This window comes from Grammomys surdaster, unplaced genomic scaffold (assembly GCF_004785775.1).
Source record: "Grammomys surdaster isolate TR1022 unplaced genomic scaffold, NIH_TR_1.0 371, whole genome shotgun sequence".
NCBI lineage: Eukaryota > Metazoa > Chordata > Mammalia > Rodentia > Muridae > Grammomys > Grammomys surdaster.
Window position 1 is genome coordinate 7211517 of NW_021604790.1, and position 15163 is coordinate 7226679.

The window sequence follows — 15163 nt, forward strand, 5'->3', positions numbered from 1 at the left end:
TCTCTCTCTCTCTCTCTCTCTCTCTCTCTCTCTCTCTCTCTCTCTCTGTCTGTCTGTCTACGTGGAGAGCAGTGGTGGTAACCCTTAGGTATCATTCTTCAGGAACTGCCCTCCTTATTTTCGGGCCTGGTGTCTCACTTGTTTGGAGCTCACAAAGTAGGCAAGGCTAGCTGGCCAGTGAGTCCCAGTGAGCCCCACTAAGCTGCCAGTCTCCGATTCCCCAGTGCTAGAATTATACAAGTTCATTTTATGCGCCAGGCTTTTCTGTGGGTGCTAGGGTTCAAACTCAAGTCCTCATGTTTGGATGGCAATTACTTTATGGGATGAGTCATCTCCCTGTAGCCTCATTTCCCCAGGGCCCTGTCCCCCGAACCTTTTCTTCCTAACTCCCTCCCCTCCTTTTCCGTCGCTTCCTAATTCCCTCCCTTCCCCTCTCCTATCCCAGCCTGGCTGGCTTGGAACCCAACACAACTAGACTGGCCTCAAACTTACCCCTCAAGTGCTAGGATTACAGGTGTAAGCCACTGTGTCTGGCCTTGAGAGTAGATCGTAAGGTACTCTCCCACTTCAAATATCTTTATCTTCAGTTATCTGTTTTTTTGGTTTTGTTTGTGGTTTTTTTTGTTTTTTTTTTTTTAAAGACACAGTCTCTCTCCATAATCCTTGCTGTCCTAGAACTAGCTATGTAGACCAGGCTGGCTTTGAACTCATAGATATCCACCTGCTTCTGCCTCCTGAGTGCTGGGAGTAAAGATACTTTATTTTAGCATTCTATGCTGACAGAAATTTTGCCTTAGAAGGTAAAATAAGAATTTTTCCTTAGTGTGTGGAAGTCTTTAAAACACGCGCACACACAGTCCTAAGGAGTCACGTGGTCCCTGTGCCTCATCTGCTCAGAGTCTCCACAATCATGCCGTCTGGGTTCTGAGGGCCATGTGTGACAGCCCCACATAGGGTCTGTGGTCATGCTGAAAGAGCAGCTGGGAGGGAACTGCAGAGATGCTAGTTCTGGAAAAGCATCTTCAGAACTCAAGTGGAAAAAAAAAATAAGTAAAAGACTCGTAGAGCAGAGAGGACAAGACAAAGGATCGCACAGAAATAAAATGAAGAGGATGATTCAGAGTGACTCCCCAAATATACGCTGCACAGGAAGACGCACGTGGCCAAGAAGAATGGCGGGGTCTGAGAGAAGTGGAGGAGGGTGAGAGGAAGTGAGTACAAGCCGGAAAGAGCTGGAAACAGCTGCCTGTCTCCCAGCCCACGGCAAGGAAATACACTTTGGGCTTTCTGCGTTACTGCCAGCCGCACCCTGCATACAGCTCTGTTCATTCATTAATTCAGTCACTGATGGAGCCTCTCTCAAGCACGGAATAAGTAACTCGCTGGAGAAGCAAGGGCAGGAGGGAGATGGAGCTAAACGCATGAATGAAAGCATGATTTCTGAATGGAGCATGAGCTGCCCTCGGCACTTCTAGGGCAAGGAAATGAAATTCAGGCTCATACGATCTGGTGTAGGCTTGTTATAAGGGAGGGTGTGCGTGCACACAGGAAAGGCAAGGCAAGGATTTAAAGAGATAGGCTGACTGACCCTATGAGCCCTAGACTGTAAATAACAGATAAGAAAGAGTTATTATGAGTCCTCAAATACAGCCACAGTAGGTAGGAGACATTAAGATGGTGCACAGGGGCTGCTCATGGCTCAGCAGGTAAGAGTGTCTGCAAGGATGAAGAGCTGAGTACAGATCCCCAGCATCCACATACAATGCCAGATGTGGTTCCTTGCACACCTGTAACACCAGCACTGTAGGGACAGATGGACAGTCACTGGGACTTATAAGTTACAAGCACAGAGTCAGGTTCAGAGAGAGACCCTGTCTCAAGTGAATAACATGGGGACTGACAGGATAGGAACCCTACATCCTCCTCATATGCACTCACTCACACACACGTGCAGAAACACACACACGTGTGTGCATATTCATGCACAAGCTTGAGTGTGGGCATGCACACAAACACACAAAAATGGACAAAGCAAAACTTTCATGTTATCAAGGTGAAAGTAAGCAGAGGAGAGATCTATTTCCTAATAAAACTACTGAGGAATCCTTTAAAAGCATTCTTTCTGGGGCTAGTGAGAGGCTCAGTGGGGCACAGGTGCTACCTGAAAATCCAAGCTCAATCCCCAGGACCCACATGGTGGAAGGAGAGAGCCAAATGCTGCCAGCTGTCCTCTGGTCTCTAGATGCTATGTGCCATAGCATGTGCTCACAAAGAAATAAATGAAATAAAACTTTATAAACAAAACAGTACTCCGTGCACTCCCCCCGCCCCACACTGTCCTGTGTCCTGTCTTCTTGAATGAACAACACAAGACAGTTCTACACTGTTATAGCAGATTCTGTGCTTTATCATCTGCCCCACCACCACCACAATGGCTGAATTAATGTTCTCTGGGCTCACCAGTTACAGAAGTAGCTGTTCAAGGATCCCACTTTCGAGGCACTGGGTGGCTGGTTGCTGGACTGGGAGACTGGAGCCTACCGAGTGTCATGGCTTATGGAAGTCTTCTGCTTTACAGCAGGCTGATCCTTATAGATACCTTTCATTTGGACACTATTGCTATTTGGAAGCTGAATGTCCCTAAAAGACTTAGCATTAAAGACGAGTAGTGTGACTGGGAGTGTGTCCTAATGGGAGGGTCGGAGACAATTGCAGGTGTACCCTTAAAGTGGAGAGTGCCACCCTGGTCTCTTCCTTTCTTTTGTGTCCTGGCCATGAAACAAGGAATTTTCCTCTGATCTGCAGATGCCCACTGTGATGTACTATCTTACCATAGGACCAAAATGACAAGGCTGAAATCTCTAAAAATGAGAACTAAATTAAGCCGTTCCCTCCCTCTTCTAGATAAGCCAATTTGTCTCAGTACTGGGAAGCTAACACAAACATATCTAAATGCAGAGAGCTCACATTTCAACCCAGTGCTACCTTTACTATGTGACTTAATGCATTGATTTGCTTAAAAAGAAATCTATCCGGGATCCATACCACCCGAATCTAACAACACCAAAACATTTCAAGATTGTTGAGCAGTCTTTAAAAAAAACAAAACAAAATGAAAGTCTTGGTATCTTAGCAATAATTATCTACAGACAACATATTAGCTTACTGAAACAGAGAAGGCAATATTTACTTGGTTAGAACTGATCCAGTAGCCTGTGCAGCACTAATTATAGCTCCAAGGGAAGCTTCTAGAACTCCCCTAAGTCCTTGCAATTACAAAGTTCCATGGACAAATAAATAAATGTGGGAGTGTTACAGATTACAGGTCCCTTTGAATCAAAGACTGCAAGAACTTTCACTACAAAGAAGCCCGTTCATCTCTTCCCTTACCCAATTGGTTGTGTGCTTTCTTATTTTGGTTATCTTTTGAGGGTCTTGTTTTCTCGAGACAAGCTTTCCCCTGTAGCCATTGCTGTAATGGTGTTCATACCCACTTAACTATGTACACCAAGCTAACCTCGAACCCATGGCAATCTTCCTCAGCCTCCGGAGTGCTGGGACTACAGGTGTGAGCCACCACCATGTGTCCTCTCTCTGTCATCTCAACTTGTCGTTGTGAATGTTTCTGTTTCCACCTAAAGTCTCTGAACCCCTCAGGCCATTTGCAGAAGAAATCTGATTCTATTTATGACATCTGTTTCATGCCATGATTTCAGTGTTCACTTCTATCGTGTCTGTGAAGGTCAGTCTTCAGTTCTGTGCCCACCGCTGTCTTGCTTATCAGTGGCCTCGACAAGAGGGTTTTTACTCAGCGTGGCCAAAAACATCTACTTCTACAGCCCATTTGTTTTCTCCTCTACTGCCTCTTCCTTTGTTGGGATCTTCCTTTGTGTTCTTCCTTCTCCATTCTCCTTCCCATGTCTTTTTTTCTTTCCTGTTTTGGAGACAAGGTCTCCTCATGTGCCTACTTGTCTTAGTTACTTTTGTATTGTATCGCTGTGATATAGTGACCACAGAAATGATTCACAGGAGAGATTAATCTTGGCTCCCAGTTTTAGAAGGCTCAGATCTGCCACGGAGAAGAAGGTATGGAAGGCAGAAGAGTTCAGATGATGGTGCTAGGAGCATATAGCACAGACTACTCATATGACTGTTCACACAGTCAGGGACTGGGATGCAGAGACACGGTAGAGCAGGTTTGGGGTATAACATTTAGAGGTCTACTTCCGGTGACCCAATTCTGCCAGATAGGCCCACCTTCTAAAGGCTGTCCCCAAACAGAACCAAATAGCACACTCTGTACTCAAACTACAACAGTAGCCCAGGCTGCCTCAGTCTCTTGAGTGCTATAGGGCCTGCCATGGTGAACCCATACATGGTCCTATTCCTAAAAAAGGGACATTTACTTATTCATCCAAAACTGTGCACAACACTGGATGGATGGTTAGGGTTAACTGTGAAACAGAGATGAAAGTAATTTTCTTCATCAGCTAACCATATCTCCATGACCCCAGAGAAGGGACACTTTGGAGACCTTTATTCTTTTCGGTTCCATAGCTGACCAGATGGTTCTCTAATTTCCTTCCAAACAAGTCAGCCAGTCCTCGAGGTCTGGTACAATAAACACGTCCTTCCCCAGCCTTGTCCCTGGCTCTGTCATTATGTAATTTAGTAGTTTATATGACACTTTGTCTGGGACTCCAAGGCAGGTGTGGGAGGGATCTGTCTCCATGGTGCCACTCTGGGTTGGAGAGCCTGTGTTCTCCTTGAGTAATTGGTGACAGACTCTCAGCTGTGGCCATACCTCACTCACCTGTGTAGGGTTTGTCTAGTGAACTGTTTGCTTAGCATGTACAAAGTGCTGGGTCTAACCTCCACCACTGCAGCAACTGAACATGCGGATGCATACCTGTGAGCCCAGGTAGGAGGGTTAGATGTTCAAGACTACCTTCAGCTACGTAGTTCAAGGTCAGTTTGGGCTGCATGAAGATAAAAAAATATAAAGGTCCATCACTGGCCACGGTCTCTTCTATGGATTCTCATTGAAGGCTGATTTGATGGAGGGGTGTGGTTACAGCACCAATATGTATGCACCCACTGAACACTGTAGGACACTGTTATGGACATTACAAGCTTTAAATTCCTACAGGAAGGAATTCTTCTCCTATAAGAGTATAACACAGGGGGCTTGACACTGTTGGCTTGTGTCGTGGTTTTTCTTTTTCTTCCTATTATAGTTCTAGAATAAAAACCCCACATCACCACTTCAGATGGCAGACAATATCTTTAGTATCTTCCTTTGGGAGACTCAATAAACTTTAGAAGAGCTGGTGGTCTACTGTCTGGAAGAATGTTGAAGAACGTTGTCACACTGTTTTTGGTGTAGTGTGTAATTAAGAGCCCCAACCCCACCCTCATCCCATAATCAAGTTAAAGATATTTTTTTCCACTTCCTGGACAAGTGACGTCTCAATGTAATTCACTCCCAGTGACGGAAAAAGCTTTTATTTCTTGTTAACTGGGATCAGCTTGACCTCTGAATGACCCTACATAGAAAGTCCTCCTGTCTGGGTTTTGTTACCAGTGAGGGGCAGGTTAAGGTCCAGGTGACAGGCTGGATGGTCCCAGAGAACTATTGGTAAGAACTTGCTACAGCGGGTGACTGCTACCAGGCAGGAACATCGGTTTGGAGTTTGTAGGGCTCCAGGGGCTGCCTTTCAAAGAGAGAGACCTCGTGGCATTCTTGGAGGAAACTTTGTTTTGGGATGTGGGACAGGAAATCTTGAACTTTGAGAAAGACATCAAAAAGAGAGGCAGTTAAGATTAAAGGATCAGGGGATAAATAGCTCAATTAGACAGCGTTGTAGACGGGAGAAAGGAAGGCAAGTGAGAGCATCCGCCAGCCTTCTTGGCGCAGAACTGTGTACAGAGTATAGGGTGGGCAGAGAGCGTGAGAACGTGGCCCAGCCCAGGCTGTGGGTGGCGGCTGCAGGATGTGCTATGCAGGCCTGCAGGAGTGCACCTGGAGCCAGAGAGAACATTTCAGATCCCCAGTGGCCCGGGAGATGGAAAGAAAAGCAGGCCTATTTTGGAATGGAAAATAAACGCAGACTCATCAGGAACAACATGGCTTCCCCATGGAGACTAAATGTAGACTCTGACCTGGTACTCTGCAGCTTTCTAACTTGCCCTCTATCTTCCTGATGTCCAGGATCCAGTGGCAGGACCTACCCAGGGTGCCTAAATTAGCATGCTATTCACTGAACTGTCCTGTCCCTGCTTCAATGTCAAAGCCCTAACTCCCAATCTGATAGCATTTAGAGCTGCGACTTTAAGGAGGAAGTAGGTTTAGATATGATCAGAAAGATGGAGTGCCCAAGATGGAATTTGTTCCTTATAAGGAGAGAACAGAAAGCGTGCTTTCTCGACCGTCCATGTTAGGATGTGGAGAGAAGTTTACTGTTTGTAAACCAGGAAGAAAGCCCACCCCAGGAACAGAGTTGGCAGTACCTTAATCTTGTACTTCTAGCTTCCAGGAAGGGAAAAAAATAAATATCTGTTGTTTTAGATTGCCCAGTCTATGGTAATTCATCTTAGTGGCCAAGCTACAACATGGCAGATGTCTGCAGAGTGAGTTCTGCTCTTCCCCAAGTTAATGGAAAGGTCACTAGCTGCCAGACATGTTCCTATATTTCACTTAGACCATCTATGTTCCAATCATAACATTTATATACAGCACAGGTCTCCACTGAAGGATGACAGGCCATCCTTGGCTATATAGTGAGTATGAAGCCAGCCTGGGACACATGAGACCCTGTCTCAAAAACAGACAGACAGACAGACAGACTAACAAATGGAGAGCAACAACGACAAGCCCTCAAACCTACCATCATCCAACAAAAAGCCTGGGAGAGTTCAGCTGGTAAATTACCTGGCAAGCATCCGTGAAATACTCGGTTTAAGCCCCAGTATTGAATGAACTGGGCATGGTGGTGCCTATCTGTAACTCTAGTATGCACGTGGAGGCAGGAGTTTTAGAAAGGAAGGAAGAAAGAAAAGAAATAATGGCCTGTGGAGACGGCTCAGTGGATAGAAAGCCAGGCAAGCCTGATGGCCCCAATGAGATTCTGGGACCCAGAGTGGAACGAGAGATCCGAGCCCTGGAAATTATTCTCTGGCTCCACATGTGTGCTACAGGATTCATGGAGGCTCTCCCGTGCAAATCCCACCCACACAGTAATAACCGATAACAAATAACAAATAACATTTTCTCTTAAGAAGCAATCCTGACAGCCATGTGTCCATCTGTCACATTTAGCAGCCCCCAACTGTCCATCTTACCACCTATACCAAGGCTGATTGAGCCAGGAGGTGCCTTCCGGGGGTTTCTGCGAGCCCTTGCCTAGCTGTGGAGTTACTGTGGCGTGTTAGATGTGGAAGGTTCCTGGGATGAACACTTACTATGTCCTTCTCTCCCTGGGTCCAGAGGGAATCTCAGTTTGGGTGTGTGTTGGTTTTTTTTTTCTTTCCATGTATGTATGTATGTATGTATGTATGTATGTATGTATGTATTGACAGAATCTTACTATGTGGACAAATGGTCTCACACTCATAGAGAGCCTCCGGACCCTGCCTCCTGACTTTTGGGATTAAAGGTCTGTCCTAACACACATGACTGTAGAGATCGGTCCTTGTAGACTAATTATCAGATATGAGTCCCTATGATTAGTTGTGCCACACGACTTAGACCAACTGTCCCATACATATAGGACATACTGACACCGTAAGTTTATGTGTGTGTGTCTGTGTATGTGTATGTATGTGTGAATGTATGTGTGTATGTGTGTGTCTGTGTGTCTGTGTGTGTGTATGTGTATATGTTTGTGTATCTGGTGTGTGTGTGTGTATAATCTGAAAATTCCAATGTAACTACAGCCTGTACTTTCACTTCCTAAGGCTAACAGGCTCACCTCCTAGCACCATGAATCAACCCCAGCTTGAGCCTGTTGCACCCTACCCTTTCCCATCACCTGCACTGGGCACCCCACAGACTGTCTCTGACCTCAAAGCTCCAAACCACAGGTCAAGGGCCTTCATTTCCTGTTGCAATGGCTTGTCGGCCCAGAGTGCCCCAAATCAACATTGCTTCTTTCCTCTAGTCTGATCCTGAGCTGGCCGGCAGCTCAGCTTGCTGAATATGCAGTCCCGTTGGATATGTCTGAGGCCAGCTGAGTCCTCTCTGACCTCTGGAAGACCCCAGGACTTGCTGACAATACTAAGCTTTGACTAGAATGACCATTACTTGCCACAAGATTATGACCCCAAAGGGCAGAGATGATAGCTCTCTCTAATGATGGTGTCATCAAGCATGATGCTTTGCACACTTGGCTGCCCAGTGAGTGACCGCTGACCTTAGACAGAGAGACAGTCACCCAACGAATTGAGGAAGAAAGAAATTTGCAAAAGACGCGGGGCAGAATAATGGGGGAGGCAAAGAAAATGTTGAGTCAGACAGAAAGTCATATGGTGTAGCACTGCACAATGAAAATGGGCTTCCTCTTTGAATACTGTGTCCCCACACCCAATTTCCTTGAACAAGGATGTCTCACTAAAGTTGCAGGAAAGCTGGGGGGCAGAGGCTTGGCAGGAGTTCCAGCCAGCAAAAAGCCCTCAAGAGGAACCGGGGATCCTATGAGAAGACTTCTAGGCCACACAGGACAGCAATGTCAAGTGGTGACATTTAATCTCCAGATCTAGATGGGACTGAAAGGTGTGGGTAGTCTATCCTGAATGGGGGGTAACATCCATGGGCTGGCTCCTAAACTGACTAAAAAGGACGGAGAAAGCTTTCTACACTCAGACAGCGGATACAACTCGACGGAGCAGCTTCATATTCCTGGGGCCATGCCTTCCCCTTCATGATGGGCTATGTTCTCGCTCACTGTGAACTCAAATAAACCCTTCCTCCAGTTCCTTCCTTGGTCCCAGCAATGATAAAGTAGTGAATACATATGTATTCTTGAGAAATGACACTATCATCAAACATCGTTCAGACTTGCTTTCTCTGTCACTATTATCTATCATAAGTGGGTATGGTGGTACACGTAGCACTCTGGGAGGAGGGCACATGTAGGTGAATCTCTGCTCAAGGCCAGCCTGTTCTACAAAATGAGTTCCTGGCCAGCAAGGGCTACATAGTGAGACTCTGTCTCAAAAACAAACAACCTCACAAAAACAAACAAGAACCAAAACCAAAAAAACTATCACAGTCACATGTCGCATGGGGTCAAGTCAAGATGGTTTAATTCTAAAGTTCCCGGCAAATAACTTGTGCAGTTTTTTTTTAATTGTTTTGCTTTTTTTGTTTGTTTTTGTTTTTTGAAACAGAGTTTCACTTGTAAGTACTGGCTGGCCTCGAACTCACAGAGATCTGCCTGCCTGTGCCTCCCAAGTGCTGGAATTAAAGGCTTAGGCCACCATGTCTGGCTTTTTGTGCAGTTTTAAATGTAACAGATCTCTTTGTCCACACCACTATTGATTTCACCTCAAATGAAAGGCACAATCTTTCTGAGTGGGAAGAAGCATTAAATATTCACTCCCTAGACAGTCCTTCCATGATGATAGCTGGAGCCCAGTCTGTCTTGATTGGCACTGAGCTTTGTTCCTAAGTAGAGTCCATTCGGAGAACAGAAGCTTCTGCTACAATGTTACAAGGACCAGCGAACTTGTGCTAAGTACCAACCTTGCTACAATGTTACAAGGACCAGCGAACTTGTGCTAAGTACCGACCTTGCTACAATGTTACAAGGACCAGCGAACTTGTGCTAAGTACCGACCTGGTATCTGGTACTGGACTGAGATTTCAATTGCTCAATACAATCACCATTACACCTTCCTGAGACAGTGTGAGAGAGAGCTCCCCCACCTACAAATGAGGAAATGGAGGCACACAAGGAAGCCATTTGGAAGCACTAGAGGCAGAATTCAACCAACTCCAAAGTCTACCATCTTTATGGGAGTACACGGTGTGGTTGTATATGTGTGTTTGGGTGCATATGTGCATGCAGATGTTCATGAGTAAGCACGAGGGGGTCAAAGGTTGATGTTAGCTGTCTTCCTTGCTTGCTCTCTACCTTATTTTTGAGACAAGGTCTGTTACTGAACCAGAAGCTCATCGATTCAGTCAGGCTGGACAGCCAGTGCGTGTCAGGGATCCTCCTGTCTCCTCACCTCCCACAGTACTGGGATTATAGATGCATACTATCATGCCAAGCTTTTCACTGGGGGCTGGTACCTGGGCTGGGATGTGAGCTCAGCTCCTCATGCTTGAGACAAGCATGTACCAACTGAGCTATCTCCCTAGGCCCCCGAAGTCCATCACGTGATGATCACTCAATATACAGAGAAAGAGGCTGCTGGAGAGATGGCTCAGCAGTTGAGCTGTTCTTGTCGGACCCATAATTGGTCCGTCCTAGCATCCATACCAGGTAGCTCAATACTGGCTGTAACTCCAGCTCCAGGGAATCTGCCAATGTTTGGATTAGTGATTGATGTGGGAAAGCCCAGCCCACTGTGGGCGGTGCTACCCTGGGGCAGGTGGTCCTGTGGTGTATCAGAATGCAGACTGAGTGAGGCCAAGAGCTTCAAGCTGGTAAGCTGTGCTCCTCAGTGGCCTCTGCATCAGTTTCTTCTTCCAGGTTCCTGCCTCGTTTCCCTTCATGATGGACTGTGATCAGGATGCTTAAGCCAAATAAACCCTGAGTGCCCCCAAGTTGCCTTTGGTCAGTGTTTTATCCCAGCAACAGGAAGCCAAGGAAGGCAGTCAGTCTGTCTGTTAGTTTGTCAAGCAAAAGTCACAGACCACTCTAACACTAGTATGATCATTTGCATATGCATCTCCCTCATGTAAAAGTCCTTCCCTCCACCAAAATGATAGTGTCTTTAATACCACATTGTGAGACACTCTTTTATTAGAGTGAACTCTTACCAATAAAGCAGTCAGGCTATATAAAAAATTGCAAGCTGAAATTAATTATGTAAAGTGACTATTAAGGCATTTTGAATTATATTAATATTCTTTTTTTTTAAGATTTATTTATTTATTATATGTAAGTACACTGTAGCTGTCTTCAGACACCCATATGAGGGCATCAGATCTCATTGTAGATGGTTGTGAGCCACCATGTGGTTGCTGGGATTTGAACTCATGACCTCTTGAAGAGCAGTCAGTGCTCTTAACCGCTGAGCCATCTCTCCAGCCCCTATATTAATATTCTTAAAAAAATGAGAACACTTAGCTTATATATGTAAACACTTAATTATATATATGTAAAATTATAGAATAGCCTACATTTAAATATTTCTGATTCTGAATTATTCCTCTTTTTAAAAAAATTGCTACATCTATAAGACAAATATGAAGAAGATTCCAATTAACATCACAGGCGGAATATTTTTGAAAATTAAATGTACTTACGGTGTATTCTGATTCCAGACGTTTCAGATGGCAAAGAGGGAAAAGAAAAGGAGAGAAAACAGTGAGTTAGACCAGGTCTACGGAACACAACCATACGAACAACAGTTCCTGACAAGTTAAAAGTATTAAAATGAGCTAAAAAAAACCTCCCAAAACTATATTTCTCTAACTACTGAATGCCTCTGTGTTTCATGGTATTCCTGCAGTTGGCCGAATCAGATCAGTTAGACAAGATTGAATTAGCCTATAGGTTTGGGGCTAATTAAAAACCCAAGTGTTGGCATTGTATAAACAGAATGAAAGGCTAATAATTCCAGTAGAACATTTCATTAACCACAGAGGAAATCTTTTCAGTGATTTTTCTCTTTTTCTTATTTTTCTTGTTAACAATTATAAAGAACTTTGCAAAGATTCTGAAGTGGGGTCCTGAGACCCCAAAGTATCTGAGGGCTACAACACGAACTTCAGAATCTTGGGTGGGGGTGGTTGGATAGGGGTACCGTGCCTGATGCAATATTCAGAACAGAGAGCATCATAAAGAAGAGGCACCGAAGATTTCCACATCCTCTGAGAGGACTGAGAAGCTCTGCAAAACAGCAACAACCCAGCTGAACAACTAGTCTGTGGACAGAGTATAAGGAACCTATCAAAGAGGAGACCCCAGGATGGGCCCCATGGAGAGAGTCTGCCCTCACCCAGTGAATTTCTATACACCCAGCCCTGTGCTTGCTGTAGGCGGCTGACTGTCCTGAGAACTTACCTGTGATGGTGTATGGGTAATAATTCCACGCCTTCTCAGTCACATAAAATATTTTGGGAACAACAGCTCTGGCCCAACTAGGCAGTTTGCTGAAAAAGAGAGGAAGGGGAAGAGGCAGGGGGAAGGGAAGGAGAAGGAGAAGAAGAAGAGTAAGAAGAGGAAGAAGAAGAAGAGGAAGAAGAAGAGGAGGAGGAAGAGGAGAAGGAGGAGGAAGAGGAGAAGGGAGAGGAGGAGGAAGAAGAGGAAGAGGAAGAGGAAGAAGAGGAAGAGGAGGAAGAAGAGTGGGAAAGAAAAACAAAAGGGTAGTTAGAGTCTGTCTGGACTTTACTTGACTTCCTGGCTACAAGGCACACTACTGCTAAGGTCCCGTGGCCTCTCTTCCTCCACTCCTCCTTTCTCCGTCTCTGTGGTATTTCCTGGAGTTGCTCATTTTCTTGGACATACTTGGGTATGTGAATGATGTGAATAGGTGCCTACAGCGGGCAGTAGAGGGCACTGGATTCCACGGGGCTGAAGTTCCTGGTGGTTATGAGCACCCTTATTTGAATGCTGGAAACCAAACTCTGGTTCTTGGAAGATCAGCAAACACTCTTAACTGAAGAGCTCTCTTTCCAGCCCCTGACATCCTGATTTTATTTCTCCCCAGCACAAACCAGGACAGCTCAGCCTAGGATGCTAATGTCTAGCTCTTCCTCCCCTGTGATCAGAAACAAGGAGAGCATGAATCATCAGCTTCTTAGACCTCCATGTTAGCAAAGAATATCAAGAAGCAGTTTGAAGGAACTGGCAAGATATGTCAGCCTATAAAGTGTTAGGTGGAGAAGTATGACCATGTGAGTTTAGTGCTCAGCACCCAAGAGAGAAACCCAGGAGCATGCTTACAATCCCAGCACGTGGGGCAGAGACAAGCAGAACCTTGGGGCTGGCTAGCCTGGCAGTCTAGTCTAATAAAGCAAGATCCAGACTAGGAGGTCCTGTCTCAAAAACCAAGGTGGGAGCTCCTAAGGAATGATATTTGAGGTTGGTTCCCACCCCCATGTGCGTACACACACATCCCACAGCCCTTCCTTCACCATGTGTGCACCAAGATGCTATCTGCTATGACTAAGAAATGAAAACTTCAAGCTAACAATGCCCTATGATGGTTAATATGCATTGTCAACCTGACTGGACTCATAGTCACTCATGTGTTTATGTGTGTGTGCGCCTGGTGTGTGTGTTTGTGTGTCTGATGTGTGTGTGTGTGTATGTTTGTATGTCTGGTGTGTGTGTATGTGTGTTTGTGTGTCTAGTGTGTGTGTATGTGTGTGTGTTTGTGTGTCTGGTATGTGTGTGTATATGTGTGCATGTGTGTGTGTACATTTGTGTGTCTGGTGTGTACGTGCATGTGTCTGGTGTGTATGTGTGTGTGTATGTGTGTTGTTTCTGGAGAGGCTTAACAGAGGAGGGAAGATCACTTTGATGTGGGTAGCACCATCCCATGGGCTGGATCCTGGATTGAAGAGAAAGGAATCTGCAAGCACAGCACCAGTGTTCATCTCTGTGCTTTCTGAGGGCAGACACCATGTGGCCATCCGCTGCCCACTCTGCTGCCCTGCCTTCACTGCCATGAAGGATGGTACTGGCCACACTGTGAACCAGAGCAAACCCTTTCTTCCTTCAATCAATTGACAGGTATTTCTCCATGGCAACAAGAAAAGTGACTAACACAAGCCCTGAAATTCCCCTCCTCTGACATGGAATATTAATGAGGAGCAGAGCCAGCAAACCACTGTGTAGCTGGAATGTCGTCTCCAGTCCTTCCTTTCATTTGTTTTTGAGTGAATCCAGACCTAACTTTTGAAAAAGACAAATGTGTATTTTCAATAGCTTCCCAGACCTCACTCAAAGTTATAGGATGTTTACTAGGGTCCAAACAAGTAAAGGTTAAAAAAAAAAAAAAAAACCCTAAGCTCCCCCAAAGCTGGGTAAGCGGAAGTGGTGGGCTTTGCTCTCAGGTGGCCTGTGAGGAGAGAACAGATGCCTTATCATTGCCGAAGTCTGCTCGAACTCGGATTTCTCACTCCTATAAAATTGTCCCTGCAGAAGATGCTCATTACCTTACATTCACACTTCTCAAAGGACGGCTGCTCCCTGACAGGAGCTGTTTATAGTTTCTGCTGATGACTGAGTCCACCAGACGCTGGCACTGGAGTGCAACTGAGGTTGATGCAGAGTAGGGAAATCCCACTGGCTTGCTTGTTGTCAATCACATGAGCCAGACTTCCTCTGGGCTCCTTGTTTGTACCGAGAGCACGGGGCCAGTGGACAGTGGAGGGATGTGTGGGTTCTAGTCCTAGGAGGATTTTCTGGTGCTTTTTTTTTTTTCCTTTTTTTGAAGATAAATTCTCATATAGTCCAGCTGGCTTTGAACTCACTATCTAGTCCATGACCTTGAACTTCTAACTTTCCTACCTCCACCTCTGGAGTAAGAGGGCTGCAGGTATACAGTTCCATGCCTGGTTTATGTGTCACTGGGGATCACACCCCGGGCTTTGAGCATGTTGGGTAGGCATTCCACCGCCTGAGCCACATCCTTAGAACTCTTCTGGTCCTTTTAATGAACAGAGTTGAGCAAAGAACTATTGACTTAGACAAAGTAAGTGCATTTCCCTACAGCCCTGGGCCTGCTTGCCACTGTCATCTTGTGGGGAATGGTTCCATGCTCATTTCAAGTGTCCTCTAATCTACTGGGTGCTCTTCCCATGGACCACCCTGCAGAACTACCATCCTAAGTACCATCATATTGTGGGAGGAAGATAAAAACCATCAGCCAATTTCCATCCTCATTGAGACCGTCTAATTCTACAAATGGCCAGGATGTCAGAACCTAGAGTTTTAATTTTTGCTATTCACCCAACAACTCATAGGAGCAACATAATCAGTTT

The 15163-nt window shown here is 45.5% G+C and overlaps 1 protein-coding gene across 1 annotated transcript in view; it reads right to left on the reverse strand.

The window, feature by feature from the left end:
- The window catches only part of Pitpnc1 (phosphatidylinositol transfer protein cytoplasmic 1), a 111997-nt gene extending 97265 nt beyond the window's left edge, over positions 1–14732 (reverse strand). Inside the window, exons 1-4 of the mRNA XM_028780563.1 lie at positions 14691–14732; positions 14336–14424; positions 12237–12325; positions 11477–11484 (exon numbers count right to left, since the gene is read on the reverse strand). Of these exons, the coding sequence (XP_028636396.1) occupies positions 11477–11484; positions 12237–12325; positions 14336–14424; positions 14691–14732 (228 nt within the window). The remainder of the gene's footprint in view (positions 1–11476; positions 11485–12236; positions 12326–14335; positions 14425–14690) is intronic.
- Positions 14733–15163: the final 431 nt, after the last annotated feature.